At 45.1% G+C, this 20,382-nt stretch overlaps 1 protein-coding gene across 2 annotated transcripts in view; it reads right to left on the reverse strand.

Annotated features, from left to right (window-relative positions):
* GALNT16 (polypeptide N-acetylgalactosaminyltransferase 16) overlaps positions 1-20,382 on the reverse strand; it is a 74,351-nt gene that overhangs the window by 18,765 nt on the left and 35,204 nt on the right. For both annotated transcript variants that reach the window (XM_054275898.1, XM_054275899.1), the window contains exons 2-9: positions 17,392-17,567; positions 14,452-14,550; positions 8,129-8,196; positions 5,638-5,703; positions 4,531-4,652; positions 2,388-2,475; positions 1,325-1,409; positions 205-308 (exon numbers count right to left, since the gene is read on the reverse strand). In XM_054275898.1, coding sequence (XP_054131873.1) covers positions 205-308; positions 1,325-1,409; positions 2,388-2,475; positions 4,531-4,652; positions 5,638-5,703; positions 8,129-8,196; positions 14,452-14,550; positions 17,392-17,567 — 808 coding nt within the window. The remainder of the gene's footprint in view (positions 1-204; positions 309-1,324; positions 1,410-2,387; positions 2,476-4,530; positions 4,653-5,637; positions 5,704-8,128; positions 8,197-14,451; positions 14,551-17,391; positions 17,568-20,382) is intronic.

Genomic DNA, 20,382 nt, shown 5'->3' on the forward strand with positions numbered 1-20,382 from the left:
GTAGGAGAGTGTAGCCCTGACCACACACACTTTATGCTGACAGTGATTCAGATCCGACCCCCTTGGGGATTACCTGACCACGTCCCTAACCTTACACTGACATGCTGATCAGATCTCTCACAAAAAAAAAGCTCTGGTAAGCAATGAAGACTGGGAAGCAGTTCTGCATTAGTGTGTCATTTCCTTGAAACATCCTAAACTTACCAAAATTTTCTCCTCCCCAGATGTCCATTTGAGTATCATATTTTCCCAGGTGGTTAAACCAGGACTTGTCAATCACAAAGATGCCTCCTGCTATGACAGGGGTTCTGGAGGAGAAAACAGTAATCCAGAAAAAATAATCAAGCATAGATGTAGCACCACAAACCTAATTTTAAAGGGCAGACAATTTGTCCTGGCACCACTAATCATACCTCATTTAAAAGAGAAAAACAGTAGAGCTGGAACGTGAGCCTGCTGCAGGTTTCTGAGATGCCTCTCACTAGATCATCCTCATGCCTTTGTTACTTGGTCTTGCAAGCACTACAAGAGCAATGCTGTATCTTTTGCATTTATACAAATATGCACAGTGTGAAGGAATGATGGGCACTGTTTGATGACTGTGTTCACCAATTAGACATGGTGTGACAGGCTGCTGCATGTACTGCTCTGCTGTTAGCAAGCTGGTTGCTCACAAATTACACAGAGGAATTAAATGATACTTTTAAATTACAAACAGGGAGCTGTCTGCCTATAAAGACAAGCACCATAACTCTTCATATCAGGATTTGTTACATTCTACATGTCTCAGAGCCATGTACCCTGCAGTGAGGCTGGCAACTACCGCTCCAGCCAACAGAACCTCTTTTGTCTGTGCACATGCAGATTTAGTAGTGGGAGTAATTCTATGCCCACATTACTAGGTAAGACTCAGTTTTCTGATCTGCTTTACCCATGCAGGATGACTGTTTATCTGCTTCATTCTTTAAATTTTCATCTGAAAGATGGAGGCAATTAAAACACCCAAAACGATTTCTGAGGCATTCAGACAGTTGAGTTAGGGAGAACACAAGAACAAGCATACAGAAGAAGAGGTGGCTTGTAGAGGTGGTGTGTGTGATAGCAAATAATCACTATTCTTACAAAATTCAGAGAGTAATACTCTCACATTTAGGGTATAGACCTCAATGTATTCAGAAAATAACAGGAAGAGTTTGTCATCATCAACATCACCAACACTGTGGCATTTTGTCCTCAGCAAGGCAGTCCCTGTACTCTCTTTGCCACACTGGTGAAGGCTTAGTAAAGGTATTTGGAGAAGTGCACCCCACATGTCAGAGTGTACCTTATAGACTGAGTTGGGTCTGTTCTGGACATCTTCTGCTCTATAGGAATCTGTTCCCACTTAAAGTGAAGGCTCCAGTCAAACCCTGAAAAGGAAAAAGACAAGCCAAATTGGTTTTCTTATTGTAAAAACAGTACTAATAGCTTTCAGTGATAGCCTGCACTGTTATATCACAGGCTGTCCCTATGTTCCTTCCCTGACCTCCCTCACAGACTTCCCAAAATGGCAATAGCCTATCCTAATGTAGACCTCTCCAGCTTCTGTCTTGGCACCATCATTCCTTAGCACTACAGATCTCTCCTCAACTTCACTCCACACCTTCAGGAGAGTGTTGTCAGGCTGAGATGCAATTCTATTCTAGCCAGTTTGTTTTACCAAAGGCAAACCCTGTCTGCCAGAGTTATGAGGCTTTAATAAAGGACTTTGTAGGATGTGATATATTCTGGGAACAAATGCCTGCAGATCACTGTACCCACCATGTCTTTCAAGACTACCGTGTACTTACAGATGGCCTATAGTGGACAGTACAGCACAGCACAGTCACTAACTTCATACCATTGTTAAGGGTAGCCAAAGAACAGCTAGCCTTTGGCTGGCAAGCAGTGCAGAAGTGAGCCCCAGCCATAAAAGATGTAGAAGGGCACCAGGCAGTGTGGTGAACACAGGAACAGCTGCAAGGGGCTCAGCAGTGAGGGGAGAGGCGTAAATGTTTTCCAGGAGATGCCACAAGATAGCCTGGCAGATCAAAGCAGCAACTGGAAGCACCTGTCAGACTCCAGGGTCCATGCAACATAGTGAGGACACAGTGAGATATTTCATCAATTAACTAAGTCCTGAAATTGCTAAGTGTTATGACAGTGATTCAAGGTCAAGAGGAAAATACTATTTGAGTTTTGTTCTAACTCTTCAAAAGATCTGACTTTGCAAGTTGCAGAGAACAAGGGAGAGATAACCCATCAGAAAGATCATCACTCTATTTTCGTGGAAAGCTGAAGAGAACACAACTTATTTATCATGCACCATCCCTCAGGTCAAACTTACATAAGCCATTCATTATACCTACCTCCCCTCAAATCTGCTGATGCTGCCAGGTAGGCAAAATTATCCAGGCTGATAACATCAATGATTGGACTCACCACTCGGGTATAATCCTGGGGGAGAGAGAGAAAGGAGGGGGAATAAAGGGGTCAGGCTTTCTTCAATGTCAAGGAAAGCTGCCAGAGATCAGGAAACACAAAGTTGCACATGTAAATCTTTGTCTGGTTTCTCCAATATGGTTCTGGCAGCTGTGCAAGGGATCTGTGGCCACTAAATCCAAACATGGAGATGGTGGGTACCAGCCAGCTGCACTCCATGGATGTGGGGAATGGAGTCAGATTCCAACACCTAGGGATGCTGCTAAGAAACAGCTCTTTATTTCCTGTGCAAGTCACAGGGCATCAATGACTGTCCCAAGGGTTTTGTGCTTGCTTCTGATATCTATTGACAGCACACCTTCTGCTCAGTCATCCAAATTAGTTCATTATCATCAGCCTAGAAATTATCAAACCCCTAATAATGCATTTAGCTAATAATACATTTACCTAGGAAGTACTAGGAATCAAGGCCCCACATTTAAGATTCATAGTGCAAACTTTATAATACATATGACACATTGTATACATTATAATATCAAGATATTGTGAGTACTTTATTGCCATTAAGGCATATAGACATTCACATTTTTCTTTTGAAATCCTTTTAGTTCATAGAAGTCAAACAATTTTTCAACATCATGAGACAGAGCATTAAAAGACAGTGTTGTGACAGCTGCCATGTAAGATGAAACTGAGCTAGAAATGCCAGAAACAGCACCTTGTTACTGGGCAGCTGCCAGCATCCATGCCTTTCCTGTCAAACCTTCATTTTGTGCCTTGCAATAGTTCCTCATGATGTACCACACTTGGCTAGCATGGGACATCCTTGGTAAGAGGATTCATGCTTTTTCCCCTTCTGAGCTGTGATGGTGGCCCAGCCAGATGTGTTTGTCCAGCTTGAGAATCCAGCACCCACCTGGCAGCCTGGTGTGCCAGCCACTACTCCAGCCAATCAGTGCCAGGACTGGCTAGGGCAAGACTGAAATCTATAACAGGATCTACATCAGAAATGTAGAAAGTAGGTCAGAAATAGGTTGATTTGAAATCACTAAAAAATTTGTATTCTAGAGTTCGCAGACAGGCTTTTGCATTTTAGATCCTTCTCTAAAGAAATGAATTCTGCTGATTCTTCTCTAAAGAGAGTCTTTCTGCTTAGGAACCCCTGTGCTGGTGCTGCAGCTTGACTTAAAGACCAATAAGTAAAGTAAACATTTATGAGCTTTATTGAACAAGTATAAAAAGCAGAAGCTTTTAATTCATCAATTCTGAAGTTTCATCATCTTCTGCTCTCTCATATTAAGCTAATCAGACATGCTTACAAAGCATCATTAAAGCCTCCATCCCTTCTCCTAAGGCCCATTACTTCATGGGATCCTCCTTTCAGAGGGGAACAATCACAGCCACGTGCAAGCAGGACTTCTCCCATCACCCCTCCTCTGCCTTTTCTTACAGCAGAGCTGTATGATCTCTCCCTCCACTCTGCAGTGCAGTCAGGGTGACAACTGCTAATATTTCTGCCTCATTTTTATTCTTCCAGCCCTCCATCAATCCTTTGCCAAGTGAACCATCAAAGGGAACATCCCTGCAGTCACAAGAAGCTTCTCTGTGACAGGAAGCTGCCTGCATGCAGGTGATGTATGGTGGCAGCTCAGCGGGAACATTAATAGAAGGAAAAATTTGGCAGTGACAAGGCAAAGGGGAGGGTCCAGCAGCAGGGGAGATGGAAACTATGGAAAAATTGCACCATGCATGCTGCCCAAGGGGATGTCCTACACACAGGTGAACATGTCAAGGAAGCACAATGCCTGCAAGGGACAAGAAGTACAGGTTGGTGGTTCCAGCATTCAGCATTGCATCCCATCACTCTGGACCTCCTGCCTTGTCACAGTGGCTGCACAGAATCCCATCAGGGATCTCTCACCCACCTAGCTCAGGCTGTACCTTCCTCTGCAACGGCCTGCCTGAGGAGTACCTTGTTCTCACCAGTTCTGCTGATGCATGTGAGGGCAGAGGATCCAACAGCACAGGCCAGGCAGCTCCACCCATCCCAGAGCAGGACACAGTGCTCACCTCTTTCACTCTCTGAAGCATTGGCTGCAGCCACTCGCTGTTGACTTCACAGTGACTGTCCAAGAAGGTGAGGATGTCAGCAGCCGCCACTTCAGCTCCTCGCACCCGAGAGCGAATCAGCCCTACGAAGGGAAAAGGACAGCAAAGGAGCAGGAAGCTTAGGAAAGGAAACACTTGAGCCTCCTTCAGAAAAAATACTTTGTGTGGCCATACCCTGGGGACAGTCAGATGAGCCCTCCCAGCACACAATGAATGACCTCTCCTGTCACTTCTGTCCATGACACAGAACTTCCACCTGGCTCCTTGCCCTTCCCTTCCAGCCCTACCCACAGACACCTGGTTGCTGCCTGCTCACTCACTCTCCCATTGAGCACCCTGCTGCCTACATCACCAATTCCCCATGGCCAAATTCTTCTCTCTGTTTTCTGGCTTCCTTATTGCTTATTTGCTTTATTCCCATTTGTCCCTTATTCTGCCCTGCAGAGAGATCAGCCTGGCTCTCAGATGACTCCTTACTTTCTTACAGACCATCCGACTATGTGGGATGCTCTTTGTGAACTAAATAGTGATTTTTGTCTCTATTTCTAGATCCTAGCTCCAAACCTGCTGTGCACTGACAGCTTTAGAAATAAGCCAGCACATGTGGGTCAAACTAAAGAGCAGCTGGGAAAGTCGTTTATGCATGTAGCAGATAGATGAGAAAAAACTTTCCTTAATTGTATCTCTTTATGGTAGATTAGTGATTGTTTTTCCTTCTCCCATGCCTCCTACACAGCTTGTTATCTTGCACTTGAAGGTGCAAGAGTTAGTTTGTGTTTAAAAGGACGAGACTTACATCTGGATCTTTATTCATAAAGATCTTAAAATGTGGTCTTTGTTCCAGCCAAGGCCTCAGGACAACACTTCTCATTAATTAAGTATTACATGAGACCCCTGAAGCCTGAGAGTTGATAAGATGTGTTCTCCCTCCACAGAACTTCCAAATGTTTAAAATGAAAAATTAAACTCTAACTGTAAGAAACAACAGCTGTAAGCAGCTGGGAGGCAACCAGGGTCATGTGGAAAAATAGGCAAGATCTTTGTACTTAGAAAGCTTCCCATGCTCACCTTCTCGATGGGTGTTTCGTAGACACTTGACCTTTGGGATCTTGGTAAGGAGCTGACAATCCTCAGCTTGGGGAAGGCAAAAAAGACATTTAGTATACATGCATGAATTATTTGGCTTCAACAGAGAGCCTCAGCTAACTGTCCTCCTGCTTCTCCGTGGGAGGGGAAATTCTGCTTTCACTTAACATCACAGTAATCGGTGTGATGGCCTCAATCCTGTTGTCTATAGAGCACACAGAAGAGCACTCCCTGCTGGCTGTCCTCCTCAGCAGTTGAGCCTATGTTTCCCAATCCTCTGAGCAGCCAGGCCTCCATCTCCCCTGCTCAGCACTTCCCAAGGACAATGGGGCATGTGCTGGCAGCATGGCACTGGGCACTAATAAAAAGGAGGGAACACAGGGAAGTGGGACTGCAAATCACCAAAGTGCCAAGGAAAGGAGAGTTCTGTAACATAAAGCGATCTTATCTGCTCTCTTTTCCTTCAGTGGCTCATCTGGGCATCTCCTGCCATTTTTTCTCAGGGCAGTTTCCATTTGATTTATTTAATCAAGGCCACTGGGATGCAGCTTGCTTCCTTGGAGACACCAGCACATTGACACATGGATGCCTGACCAAGGACTTTGCTGGCAGCTTGCTAGAAACTCCTGGCATCCCTCATTTCCATTACCTAGGGCAGATGAGGGAGAGGAACAGTTACCTGCTCCAGCCAGACACCAATAAGCACTGACTCTTTAATTCTCTGTCATCCTCTCTATTCCAGCCCCAGCAGATGTCATAGGAACAGCAATTTCTAACTTGCTCTTTTTTCTTGCTCCATCAAATTCACCCCAATTTCCATGTTTATTCCATATGCCTTTACATGTCTCATGCCCCCTCTTTCCTGCTGTCATCTTCCCACAGACTGAGCACTCTGGGGAGAATGCAAAGGCCCTTAGCCAAAGTGCACCTCTTAGCACATCCCTGTACAAGCATTTCCATTCTCAAGGATCTGTGCAATCTGAAATACTGCTCTTACATTGGCACTTTGGCAGATGCTGCTTCATCCAAGGGAAGTGGCAGGTGCTCTGAATTACAGAGCATCAAGATTTTGCTGGAACTCTGCTACAAGGGAAGGCAATGCTCTTATCTTGGCCAAATCACAAGTTCAGGTATGAGAATCCTTACTCAGTCATTCACTCTGCAGGAGAGGAGCACATGGCTCTGCCTGTAGATACTTGCCAGAGATGACAAACTCTCAGTACATTAGGAGAAACTGAGGCAGGTATTAAAGCAAAGTGTCAGACCTCAAACATGTGCTGAAGTGCCTCCATGAACGTGTCTCAGGGATGTGGCTATATCCACAAATATCCAGCTCCCAGTGAAAAAATAAGAGCTGTGACAGGATGGAGCCTTTTAAAAATCCTTCTATTTACTGAGGAGCCTAAATGGGAGTTTATGGTTGAGCCCTGTGCAGAAAAGGTACCAGAAATCCATCACTGTTTATCTGGAACACTTTTCCCCTTAAGAACTGAATTTTTAGGTGCAGAATGTGGAACACTTAGGATTGTTGGAAGTACTCAGAAACACTAAAATTAAACAGCTGAGCACAGCTTGGTACTTAATTCAAAACATACTGTAAGGCCCTCAGAAACTCAAATCCCTCATCTCAGCATGCACCTTTAAAATGGTTTTTTGTGGCCAAAGCTACATAAGCATTGCAAAATCAAAACAGCATTGCTTCCTTACCTCAGCAGGCCAAGGTGGGCATTCACAGCTATCTGTAAAGTGTTCTGAAGGAGTAATTATTGACCACTATAAATGGTACATAACTAGATAATCCTTGAATCCAGAACACATAATGGGGGAAGCAGGAAGTCTTCTCTGCCCACCACCTCACAACTACTACACAACAGCCAGGAGCAAGAGCAACTGTACAGAGGGAGAGACTCCAGAGCCTCCAGTCTGCAGCTCTGGTGGAACTGATGCAGCAGACACTCCATCCCTGTACCAAGCTGCAGAACAAAGTATGGGGCTGTCCAAAGCAGTAACTCTGCCACAGCTCCCCACAGGGACATCTGGGGTCCCAGGCACATGGAGACAGACAGCCTCAGCCTGCCAGCAGGACCCCAGGCAGCAATTTTCTGTATGCTCCACTGCATCCTCTTCTTGCCTCTTGGTTTGTAAGTACCTGCTCTGCTCACATACAGCATTGCTACATGGATATCTGTGCTAAATGGCTCACCAAATGGTGCATAATGAAACCTGACAGAGATCTCTGGCAACCTAGCAAAAACTGCCACACTGACAGAAATGGAAGACCCAATGGAAGGAAAAAGAGAGGAAGAAGCTCTGGCCTCTGCCATGCAGGGACATTAAACACACATTTTCTTTTCTTTTTCTCCTGCATACAGACAAGAGGGAATCTGTGAGGGAGGGGGACTCAAGAGAGCAAACAAAAAATGGGAAAACAGAAAGAAAGAAATAAATGTCAAGGAAATAGGTGCAGACTTACGATCTGAGCTGAAGTCATCTACCAAAATGATCTCCTGGATGAGACTGGGAGGGGTGCGGTTCAGAACACTGCAGGGACCCAGGAAAGAAAAAGCCACTTTGTGAGCTGCCATAACAATGACAATGTTAGGACTGATAGAAACCTGCTGTGCTATGCAATACAGCAGCAATACCAAACTCCAGTAAAGTAGAAGCAGTGACCTTGCCCTTGTAACAGTGTTCATTGGCAGGACCAAACCACAAGTGAGAATATCCCAGAGAGCTGTGGCACTCAGCCAGACCTTACAAGGACCCACAGCCAGGAGCTGACTGAGAGACTTGCCTGGGGCAGCTAGCAAATGATGCTGCAGCATGCTCTGCCCCTAAACAGAGGTGAAATGGAGAGAACCACCTGGCCCAAGGCAGCCCAATGGCCATTCCCACCTGCCAGTCTCTGGGTGAAAGTCATCGCTACTGGAGGGCATAAAGAGCTGCCACTTTCCCAGCAAGGAGCTCTACCTCAATGCAACAGGTGCGACCTGCTCAGCTTTCTCACCAATTCCCTTCTTTGGAAGGAAGCACTGTCAATATTATGGATTTGGATTTTTTCTCCTCTTTTGCTTGTTACCTGTCTGTCTTTCAAACCAGCACCACACTCGCTGAAAGCACCATTTCTCAGGCTGGTTGCACCATACCATGTAATACCCTTGGGTCTGCAGTGAGTTTGCATCTGCAGGACACACACAAGGAAAGCACAGAAAAGCTTCTGCCCTCCCCAGACACCAAAGCATTCTAGTACTTTGGAGTCTGAGCAGTTCAGTTCCAACCTCTTTACCAGTCTCATTCATTTAAAATGCTTGAACTCTTTTTCCATGAACTTGTTCAAATCTTTCTCTTGGCTTTACTACCATCACACAGCATATTCCCTCTCCAAGCCTCCTCCAATGCCTCTGTGCACCGGCAGGTCCTCATTACCTTCAACAAGGTTGCTCAGTGATGCTTAAACAGTCCAATGAAGAGAGCAGTTATGCAAATTTTAATACTAAAAACAGAGGCAAACACTGTCCTCCTAGTTCTAGCAATCTGTCTCCTTTCAGTGGCACCCGCTCTTTTGAGCAACACTGGAGAAAAATTTCTGGCTTTTTTTCTCTTTTGGATTTTGTTGTTGTTGTTTGATATAGGAAACAAACAAGAATAGCCCCATTCTCCTAGGAATGAAGGTGTAGAGAAATAAATTGCCATCTTGTTAAGTAACACCACTGATGGCTTTGCATACAGAGCCAAAGTTCCCTCAGTCTGGAAGAGTGCTCTGCTTTCTCATACAGCACAATTCTGACTGTTCTGCTGCTCAGTATCACATCCCACTCTATTTCAGATTCACATTGCTTTATACACCTCTCATAGTATTTGTATTTTGAGCTGACATGTCCCTAGATGACTGAGCTTGCATTTTCCAAAGCTGAATCTCATTTGCTTCTCTTGGCTTATGTCTCTCTGGATCCTTTAGTATGGTAGGGTGGGAGGTGGGAGGTGGGGGGATGTTTCTGTGCCATTCTAAGGGCAGCTTCTCTCAGCACAACCACCATCTGCATATTTTACAGACAAGGTTGCCCTGCACTGAAATTCTTGTCTGTGCAAACACAATGCAAAACAACCCAGACAGACTGCAGTATAATGGCTTCAAAGTGGTATTCTGCGCCTTCTTCCACTAGCTTGACTATTGGCAATGCTCACATTTTCTCCACAAGTTTCAGGTCTTTCAACTCAACATAACTGGGAAAAAAGCCCCATTTTTTTCTCTGTTCTCTACCTGCCCACTGATTCCCCAGTAGAGAGAACACATCCCTTGAGGAGTTCACAGCTCATTGTACAGTGCCCTGTTCTTCTCTCAGCTCTGCAATCACTTGCTGTAGATCCTTGGGAAAGGTACTTAATCTTCTTTGCACTTTGTCATCCCTGTCCTTTTAACAAGGAGCACAGTAATCTTCATGTTTCCCCTCACTGAGGTGCAGAGAATGCCATGACAAACACTTTCAGGCACAAAAATGTATTAGTAGAATTCCAAAATCCAAGTGACAATTGCCTTTTACAGCAGAAACATGGACTGTTCCCCACCCATCTTATGGATTCCCTATCTCCTTTGCCTTTTCTCACAGCTTCCTTCTTTCAGTATCAGAATCCTTACTCTCTTGCATGAACATGACATCAGCACTGCAATGAGTTTCTCTCCTCTGTCCAGCCCCCACTAAGTTCCCAGATAATCTTGTTTATTCTGGATGTTAGCAGAAGAGTATATTTTTTCCCTTTGCTCTAACATAATATCCTTTTTTGCCATTCTTTAAACTGTCATTGTAATGAGATGCTACACCAATGCTCTAGCATTACAACAGAATCCTCTTAATCAGGATTTTCACAGGCCCTCTGCCTAGTCACTGACAGCTGTTCAAATCCAGTGACTTAGAGCCTCACAATTCACCTTTACATTTGCACCAAAATCAAAAGGTCCCTGCAATCATGACTTTCTGAGATCAGAAAGAGAGGGACCAAACAACAAAGCACTTGACTTTTTCTTCTGCAAGAATGCTCCCAGCAGCAGACTGAAGGTATGGCTTAAAGATTAATCATGCATAGACATCAATGACATAAATGCCTTTTGAACGACAATTGTTTCTGAAGGAGCACAGGATGCCAAGCAAGTGACTGATTTGAGAGTGACAGCTATGTAGTAGCAAAGAAAAGAGATCAAAACAAGCAACAGCTCTTGACTGACACACATCTCCTGCAGGACTGAGGACGCCAGCAACAAGCCATTTGAACTGACACCTTCACAGGTTTTGTCTGATGGCCCATTTCCCCTTTTGTTTCCTCTATTCCCCTTCTTTAAACTCTTGCTGGATATTTTTAACCAGTTGTCTCCCTCTACACTGAAAACATATGGCTGGAGCCCACACTAGAAGGCAGGTATGCAGCCCATGCTGCCTCTGAAGACCAGGAGGGATAAGCAACAGGGTACTTGAGGGAACATGTTATTCCTCTTCAAGGTCACTCTTCTCTTTCCCCCTCTCCCTCATACACAAACATTCCCCCCATCCTCAAGGAGCAACAACAGCACATCATTCCTCTTGCTTCCACCCAGCAGCAGAGATCCCAGAGACAGAAGAGAGAAGAAGGCAACTGCTGAGCTGCCAGAGGCATTTAAGTCCATGTGCATGTGAGGTGAGCAAGAAGGGTATGCAGATTAGGATCTGGCCCCTAGAGCTGCCAGGTTTAGATGACCCTGAAATAAGCCTGTAATGCAGAAGTATCATCCCTGGGTCACTTCCCAAGACCTTTTGTACCAGCATTGCCACTTGGTTGAATTACCTCGCAATAAGGTAATTCTGGCCCAGGGGAGTGCATTTGGGCTCTCTCTGGGTTTAAGATCAGTTCAATCCCAGTACCCTTTTCATGTATTTCATTCTAGAATTTCCCAAAGTCTTATGGCTGGTTTTTGAGTGCATAAATTCAGATAGTCAAAAGGCACACTTGCAAAGACCTCTGTTATGAAAATTTCAATTGGTAATACATTTTCAACCCACCTCAAAATATTAGGCCTCTAAAAATGTTTTCAGACATAGAAAATTTTGCTTTTAGTGCTGCTCATTTTCATCACTTTTTCTCCTTCACACCCATTTCTCTTATAGCATTCCCACAGTGTAATCATGATAACTGAACTTGGGAAAAGGCCCATAATAACAGTGGAATCACATTTAACTTTCACCAGATGCATCTCAAATGGTTCATTCTAATTATCCAAATAATCATGCTCTACCTGGTTTAAGAAAGCTCTTGCAGATGTAGAAATAACGACAAGCTGCAAGCCTGACTAGTCAGCAGGTAAGCAGGCAGACCAATTTTATGCTTCGTGCTGCTTAATATTACTGTGGTCCTCAGCAGACTCACAGCCAGGTCATAAACCCAACAGAACAGTCCTGTCCCTTTGATACTTGACTTATCCCGAAGTGCCAGGGATGCAAAGTAATTACATAGTACTGGTGCACTGACTGTGTGTGTGACTTGAACAACAATTGCTCTCACAGCAGTAATTCAGCCTGGCACATTCAGATGAGTTTTGCTGAAAGATGGGACTCTCAGGTTACAGAAGAGGCCCTGAAGAGCTCCGTCAAATCCCTCTATAGCATCAGTGTCAACCTGTAAGTCAGACTTATGCCTATGCCTCTTCTAGCAGTGCAGCCATGATGTGAACCTTTACTTCTGTGTATGGATGTCAAATCTTCAGTGCTCAAAGACAAGGCTACTAGCCAATGCTAGCTTGTGTGGCAAATACAGTAGAGCCCAAGAAGGACTTAGCCTTCAGGATCTCTCATGAGACAGGGATAAATTATTGACACTTCTGATGTGATTTAAGGAAGGAGTAAATCCATCACATGCACTGGCCATAAATCATCTGGCAATGAAGACCCCAGCTGTAGCCAGAGGTCTGGGAGAAAATCCCACTCACTACACCATTCACAGCAGAGTGCAGCCAGCTCCTCACAACAGCAGTCCTCCAGGGACAGCAGCATTGCAGGGATCAATCTGAACAGATGGGTCACCCATTTTTCAAGGTCTTTGCTGGGGGCTCTGGTTGCAGGAGACCACATCTGAGAGACTGGTAATACCACATCTTAAGTGCTGTACCCAGTTCTGGGCTTTCTGGGACAAGAAAAAAGTAGGACATACTACCATGGTTTCTCAGCACCTTTCTACTGTCTGACCTACTACTGAAAAGGCAAAAATCTTCAGCTGCCCTAGCAGCACCATGATTCCAAATAAGCCTGCCCATTTTCTGGACAGTGACTCTGCAGAACTCATTGTATGGTTCAAAGGAAAAGAAAATTATAGAAATAAAAAGGCAAAACATGTCAAGCAATATATACAGGTCTCTGGAAACACAATAGCACCAGACTTGCTGGCAGAAACCCAGCCTTCTAGACATGAGGCCAACTTGAAAAAGCCTGTTTCTTTATTCACATAGCACATTTCTTTAAGTCCACAGGACCTGTCAAGGGAAGAAGTGGCAATGATGAATAATGCATTTCTGTTAGTGATACCATCAGCTCAAACTGCTACACAGACAATTCACTCTCCCTTCAGCCTCAATGGCTGTTCCCAGGCCTGCCTGCAGGCTTCAGAGACCCTTTGAGAAATTACTTAGTGAGTCAGAGAAGTCAGAGGGCATTTTTTTCTGTGGGAACTTAAAGGAAAAGAGCCTCCCTGGGTTCTGTGGGGGTGATTGAAGAGGGCAGTGAAGGAGCAGCTGGAACATTGCTTTGTGGTACAGATGACCGCAAGCCTCCATCTATTTGGGGTTGCTGACAGGCCCTATGCCACATATTTACTTAGCTAGATTTGGCCACTGCTGTTACTCAGATATGAGGAGACCCTGGTACAAGACAGCAAGTGTCCTGCAGGCTCAGCAGGAGCTTCGTGCAAAGCCCCAGGGTACACCTGGTGGGCCATCAGTTCAGCAACTGATTACCAGCAAGGGACCAGGAGCAAGGGCTTGTCACTGCACCTAGCAGCACACAGTGTTCTCTTTAGTCCCCTCTCACTCTTCCAAACCAAGCTCACACTTGGTTGAGACTTAAGACTGTTCTCACCCGTGGATGCAGGCCCAGCTACCTCTCGTACTTGCGGGGTGCCCCGAAGAAGGAAGGAACGATCAATCTGACTCCATGTTCTCAGAAGGCTAATTTATTATTTTATGATACTATATTATATAATATTAAAGAATACTATACTAAACTATACTAAAGAATACAGAAAGAATACTTACACCATGCTAAAAAGATAGTAATAAAAACTCATGACTCTCTCCAGAGTCCTGACACAGCTTGACACTGATTGGCCAATGAGTGAAAGCAACTCACACCAGAACCCAATGAAACAATCACCTGTGGTAAACATCTCCAAAAACACTCCAGACGAGCAAAACACAGGAGAAGCAAATGAGATAATAGTTGTTTTCCTTTTTCTCTGAGGTTCTCAGCTTCCCTGGAGAAAAATCCTGGGCAAAGAGATTTTTCAGAGAATGTCAATGTCACACTACCCTTTCTTGCTGCTTGTGATTCCCCCAATTGGAGCCGTACAGTGGCTAACTGCAGATGTGCTCTACATTTGAAGATATGCCCACAATGCCCATCCAAGCCTCTGGCCCATCCTAGTGGGCCATCTTGAGAGCAGAACGCTATCCCTTGGGAAACTGCAGCCACCCTGCTTGTCTAGCTGCTGTAAAATGCCTAATTTTCCCCCAGAACACTCCCAGACCCCACCATCCAGGCCCGGCACCCCAGCTGACCTCACCTCTTCACCGTGCGGAGCAGCGTGGATCGCGCCTCGTTGTGGAAGGTGATGATGACACTGGTGGCTGGCAAGTCAGTGTCATAGCGTACAGAAGTGCACCTGCAGCACAGGACAGCAGGAGTGTAAGCCAAACATTACCCAGCAGTAGTACTGCAACAGCGTACCTGGAATTTCTAAAAAGAGAGTAACTTGCTAAAATCAGAACCAGCACAGTTGAGCTGCAGCAAGGGAGGCCTCAGCAGCCCCTGCAGCAAGGATGGCAGACCTTAAAAAGAACTGTGCCCATTGAAAAGCAAAGTTTGGAGGCTGTGATATCTAAACTCACAAACCTGCATGCTAAGGAGGCCATGTGGGTTTTATAGTGAACTAAGTTTCAGTTCTGGACTCCAGTCCCTGGATTTACCTGTGATTCACATAAAATCTTGTTTATTCATGCACAGGACATGGACATGCTAAGGATGCATAGAGCTGGTACACCCAGGCATTGCTGTATAAAGCACTTCAAATTCTTTGGACACAACCTTCACAGAAAGGAAAACACCAGCTAGTTCTATGATCTGTGATGGGGAGTTGCTGAGGCCCAACACTAATGGACCTGCTGGCAATGAAGAGCAATTCCTTCTATCTTCTCATCTGACTTTGTGATGTTAGGTACATACACACATTCTCACACTCAGAACCAAAGATTAACTTGCACCAGGCTGCTTCTCCCTGTGGAGAGCAAAGTTTCTGTGAGGGAAACAACTCACAGACATGAATCCTGAATCCAACTCTGGCAGATGCTGAGCATGGCTGATTTGGGCTGACCTGCTCCTCCAAAGCATCTGCCTTCTTAACTTCCAGATAGTACCAAACTGCAGTCAGTGTGCTCTAATTTCCTGTCTGATGAAGAAACTACACCTACTTTTAACAACTCAAGGCTTTGCATAGACTGAATCTCCATCCTGACAGGGAACACAATTCACTTCTCAGACCCACTACTTGTACTTCCACATTTACTTACTATTCTTTTATGACTACTGCTAAACTGCGACTAGAGTTTCATCATCACTTTCAATCCTACTGGTTTATGACTTTCATTGCAGTGTTTTATTAAGGGGACAGCAGCTTCATATAGCAATTTTCAAACATATAGAGAAACCTGATAAAGACTAAAGTGGACAATGTGAGAACAGACCTGAGACAGATCATATTTATTATTGTTTCAAAATAACTCCATGACGTAATGCACACAAAATGTATTAAGGAATCAGGAAGTGGAAAAACAGAAGAGGCTGATGTATGGGTTGTTTGGGGAAGCTTTCCCAGTATTTTAGCATTACCACAGCATCCCAGAGAACAAGGACAAGGTCTGTGCTTAAAAATTGACCCTGTCTTTGCTTTGGATCAAAGAAACAGATGCATGCTAAGTCAGAAGGAGCTTGTGGGATGTAAAGTCTATGCTCTGGCTTGGGTGCCTGAAGAAAAATTTATGTTAGTGATCTACAGACTCCTCCCATTCCTTAAACAAAGAGCCAAGTCCACAATCTAACTTGTACCAGCTGAAATAAGTTCTCATCCTGAGTTGCCATCCTAGCAACTATTCCAATATTGTTATAACATAAGACAGTCAAACACAGATTGCTCATTCCCAAATTACTCCCTGCAAAGGGGAGAAACATGGAAATAGGTTTATTTGTTCTGATTATATCCTACTTTGGACTCTCCATTACTCAAGGGAATCCTTGAAAAGCTGGGTCTGAAATAGCTATACATTTGCAGGGAATCACATATATTTTGCTTTTCTGACTGAAGTGCAGAGATGAGGCTCTTCACCAAAAGCATGCTCTGCATGCTATCACAGATCAAAACAAACAATTATTTATCTTTGGAGTGAGCTGGTTTTAGGCCAGAGCATGACAGCAGATTAACAGAAAACAGCAATTCTGCATTACAGGGAGACTTGCCAGCAATACAGAACATGGCACTATTGCCTCTGGGTCACTAGGAAGCCATTTCCAAATACTATGCTGGAGAACAGCAGCACAAGACTTGGATCCCACAACCATGGTCCTGACTGACTGCCTTCAAAAAACACTCTGAGGGCTGTCAGTGCTGGCAGGCTCACAGAGCTCCATGTCTCCTGGCATCCCTTTCACAATTTCAATCAAGTTAGATGCCTGGTTTCCTGCTCCCAGCTGCTGGGAAATGTTGCTTTGCAACCATATCATACCTAGAACCATACATATTTCTAGGTAGAGTCTAGGACTGAAGTAGACTATTGTACACTATCCTATTACTATTAAACCTACAGTTTTCAATAATCTTTTTGTACTAAAGCATTACCTCTTTGTCCTCCAGAAACTACAAAATAGTTACCCAAGCACCATTAGCAATGTAAGGACATTTTTTTTTAGCAGAATAGATGACACAAGGACAGAATGACAAGCACTTTGCAAGGTACAGAACACTGAATTTGCATGTTAGCTTCATCCCTACCCCAGCAGCCCTCAGCCAGTGATGTTCAGGACTGAAAGAAACACAAAACCAGCTTCAGACAGCCAGAGCACAGCAGGTGAGGAACACCAGAGCAAGGCAAGGCTGCAACAAAGGTGCACTTTGCAGCCAGGACAGAAGGATGCCAAGGGAAGCCATGAGTGTAGGGGCAGGGAAAAACACAACTGTCCAAGGAGCAATCTGAGCTGCAGTGGAGGGTCTGTGCTAAAACAAGATGATGCTTGGACCTGGAAAAAGAGGTGTTAGGAAAGTCTCAAGCTGGGACTGAATTTGTCAAGGTTCTCCAAGCATTTGAGACCTTTCCAGATAAACCATGAAATTCAGTGAAACAGTGGACCAAAGGAAAACCCAAAACATGCTTTGTCAGAGTTACAGACCGACAGCAGAGAGCAGCGGGCTCCTGCAGCAAGCCGCAGCACGGCTCGGAGCAGGGCTGCAGGGTACCTGTAGTGCCTGGTGTCCCGGATGGGCCGGTCGCTGCTGAGTTTGTCACTCTCCAGCTGGTTAAAAGCGTGCTGCCGGTAGGGGTCCTCTCCAGCCTTCAGCACCTTGGAGGACAAGTAAGCCTTCTCGTCAAAACCCCGCCGGCTGCTCTTCTCTCCCGGGGGAGCCCTCGTCATCTAGAGCAGAGACAGCATCAGAGCATCAGGGACAGCAGCTGGCCCATGCTTAGACACAGGTAATAAGTTCAGATATTGCCACACATCTGGAAGTTGCTCAGGTATGGGGGAAGGCAGGATAGGCAAGAGCTTGGAAAGGAAAGCAGGAGTCCCCACAGACAGGGTGTTAAAACTGCAGGCTTTGCTGTTTGCTGTCCTTACTGACTGAGCTTGGGATGGAAGCTGCTGTTCCTGATAGCACAGGCAGAGCCAAGCTCCCTTTAGCACCTGTTACACAGAATGTGTGAGACTGCAGGCATTTGGAAACCCTTCCAGGCAATGAATGTCTGAGAGCAGTTTCCAGCCAAGGTGGCTGAGACACCATATTTTGAGGAAAAGCAGTTTCAGTCATTCAACAATCATTGCATACAAACAGAGAGGCAGCTGATTAAACAGGTTCCCTGCTGTGCCTTGCTCAGACTTGCCCAGTCTCACAGATGTCCTTGACAGAGTTGAAAGCTGTCCATGACTGTCCTCAGTATCCCACAAGAGTTACAAGACCAGGGCCGTCCCTCTCCCCTCCTAATTTTCCCCTAACTTTCCTAGGCCACAGAGTTAGTACAATATCAGCACCTGAAAACCATTCACAGGGTCATCAGGAGAGACGACAGGCACAGCTCTGGCTCTCTCTTAGGTACATGACTCTATGCGGAAACAACCCACAAACTCTAAAATACTTTCTTATAAAGCAATCAAGATTGTTTAGAAAATAAAAGTAGTTTAACAAATTTTCTGTGGTAGCTGTTTGATAAACCAAATCATGAAGACAAAATACTCCCAGCTTTGCAAGGGAGTGCTCGAGCTCCCTAAAACTGCTGCAAGAGAGATACTTGCACCTACACATCTCATCCAAAGCACTGGGTAATCCCCATATCTTGAGATCCTTCTATGTAAAATAGCTTGATCATGTTTTTCCTTCTGCTAAAGATCTCCTTTTAGGGGTTACAGAGAGCAAGAGACCAGAGAATGGTCCCCAGTATCACACAGCATGTTGGTTGGGCCAGAATTCAAGAGACCCAACACCACAGCAAATTCCTTAAGCAGGAGAGTGCTTAGAAGAACATGCATCTCTGCAACTTTCTCTGACAAGGGCTACCCTTCAGTGCAGACAGCCCTAGGAGAACCAGACAGTCAGAGAAGATGATGGCAAATGAAATTCACCATAAAGAAGGGCAAGACAATGAACATTAGAAAAAATAAATTGAACTACTCATGTACATTGATGGATTTCAAATGAACCATGACCACTCAGGCTACAGATCTGAGCATCCCTGTGGACAGCTCAAATGAAACCCTGCACTCAGTCTGCCGAGATGGGAAATGCAGCAAATTGAGTGCACTGCAAATGGGACAGAGAAATCTGAAACCATCGTGAGCAGTTATATGGAACCAGCGGTAGCCCAGCAGCCATGGCCAGAGCACAAGCTTTGTCAAGCCTGTATCTGGAAGGAAGCTACTGGAGGATGAAGAGAAATTACAAGTTAGGACTGTTCCATTTGGAGAGGAGATGAATTAAGTCAGGAAAAAAAATTAAGGTGGGCCATAAAATTATGCCTAATACAGCCAAAGTTAGCCTGAGCTCACATTTCCCTTTCTCATCATGCAAGAATGAGGCAAGCATCTTTTCATGGGGGAAAGAAAAAGAACTACTATTTTCAGCACTGAGAAATTCCTTCAGCCGCTGCACAAGCGAGCCAATGTTTATGGATCTGCCTTTGTATAGGACAGATCCATCCAAACTCACTCCAGTGGGTGAGTTTGCCTCTGCTCTGCTCCTCCAGAGTCCTGCTCTGCCACCCCTTCTCCAGGGATGCTGCTGCCATCCCCTCTGCCCCTTGCAGCCACCACCACATCACCTGGGCATGGTGCTGGGTTACAGGAACATCTTGGCTACTTTATGGCTGCTTGCACAGCCTGCTGCCTAGAATCTTCCTCGAGTTTATATGTTCAGTATGATGAGAAAACAATTACTTTCATACCTCTAAAAACTGAAATGTTTTCTTTCCTTAAATCATACAAGCAGTTTTGCTGAACGCAGCTTCCATTTCTCTTTTTCCTTTTGCCCTAGAAAACAATGCTGATTTGAAGCAAAAGCCCAGCTTATCACACACCTTTAAATACTTTGCAATCACACACTTGCCCTTTGATACTTATCTCTTGTCCCTCCAAGTCCCATAAAAACAACAGCTGGTTTTGGTTTATGTTGCCAGGAACATACTAGAAAATGCTGGAAATGACAAGATATCTTCAAGAGACATTTTTCCCAGGACAGTGAAAGGGCTGGGGAGCAGGGTCTGGCAGGCAGGAACAATCCTAGGCCCCAGCCAGAAGTGGGTACCAGGGCAGCCCCAGGAATTGGGCACCTCTCTGGGGAAAGACAGGATGAGGGCCCACCTTGGCAGGGCCAGGCTATGAGGAGCTGGACACCAGCCCTGCTGCAGCACCACTGGGGCAGGGCCTGTGAGACCCTGGGGAGACTCCTCCCAGTCCCAGGGAGTGGGCAGGGACAGGAAGGGCCTTTATTGCCCTAAAAGCCGTGACATTTAAACTTGAACTCTTGGGGGTAATTCTTCTAGATACGATGGTTCTCACATTACTTATACATCAAAAAGTGATAAAAGAGCACTAGGAAATGATTGACAGTTAAGAGTTAAGTCCCACTTGCAGTTTTATCTCAGACAGTATCTCTTTGTGCTCTCTTCAAAGGGAGGATTCAGAGCATGATAGCTAGGAGGGCCTGGCTTCAGCTTCCAGAAAGGCAGCTAATCGATAGATA

This window comes from Melozone crissalis, unplaced genomic scaffold (assembly GCF_028551555.1).
Source record: "Melozone crissalis strain CALT ecotype California unplaced genomic scaffold, PUWL_Pcris_2 ptg000018l_1, whole genome shotgun sequence".
Lineage (NCBI taxonomy): Eukaryota > Metazoa > Chordata > Aves > Passeriformes > Passerellidae > Melozone > Melozone crissalis.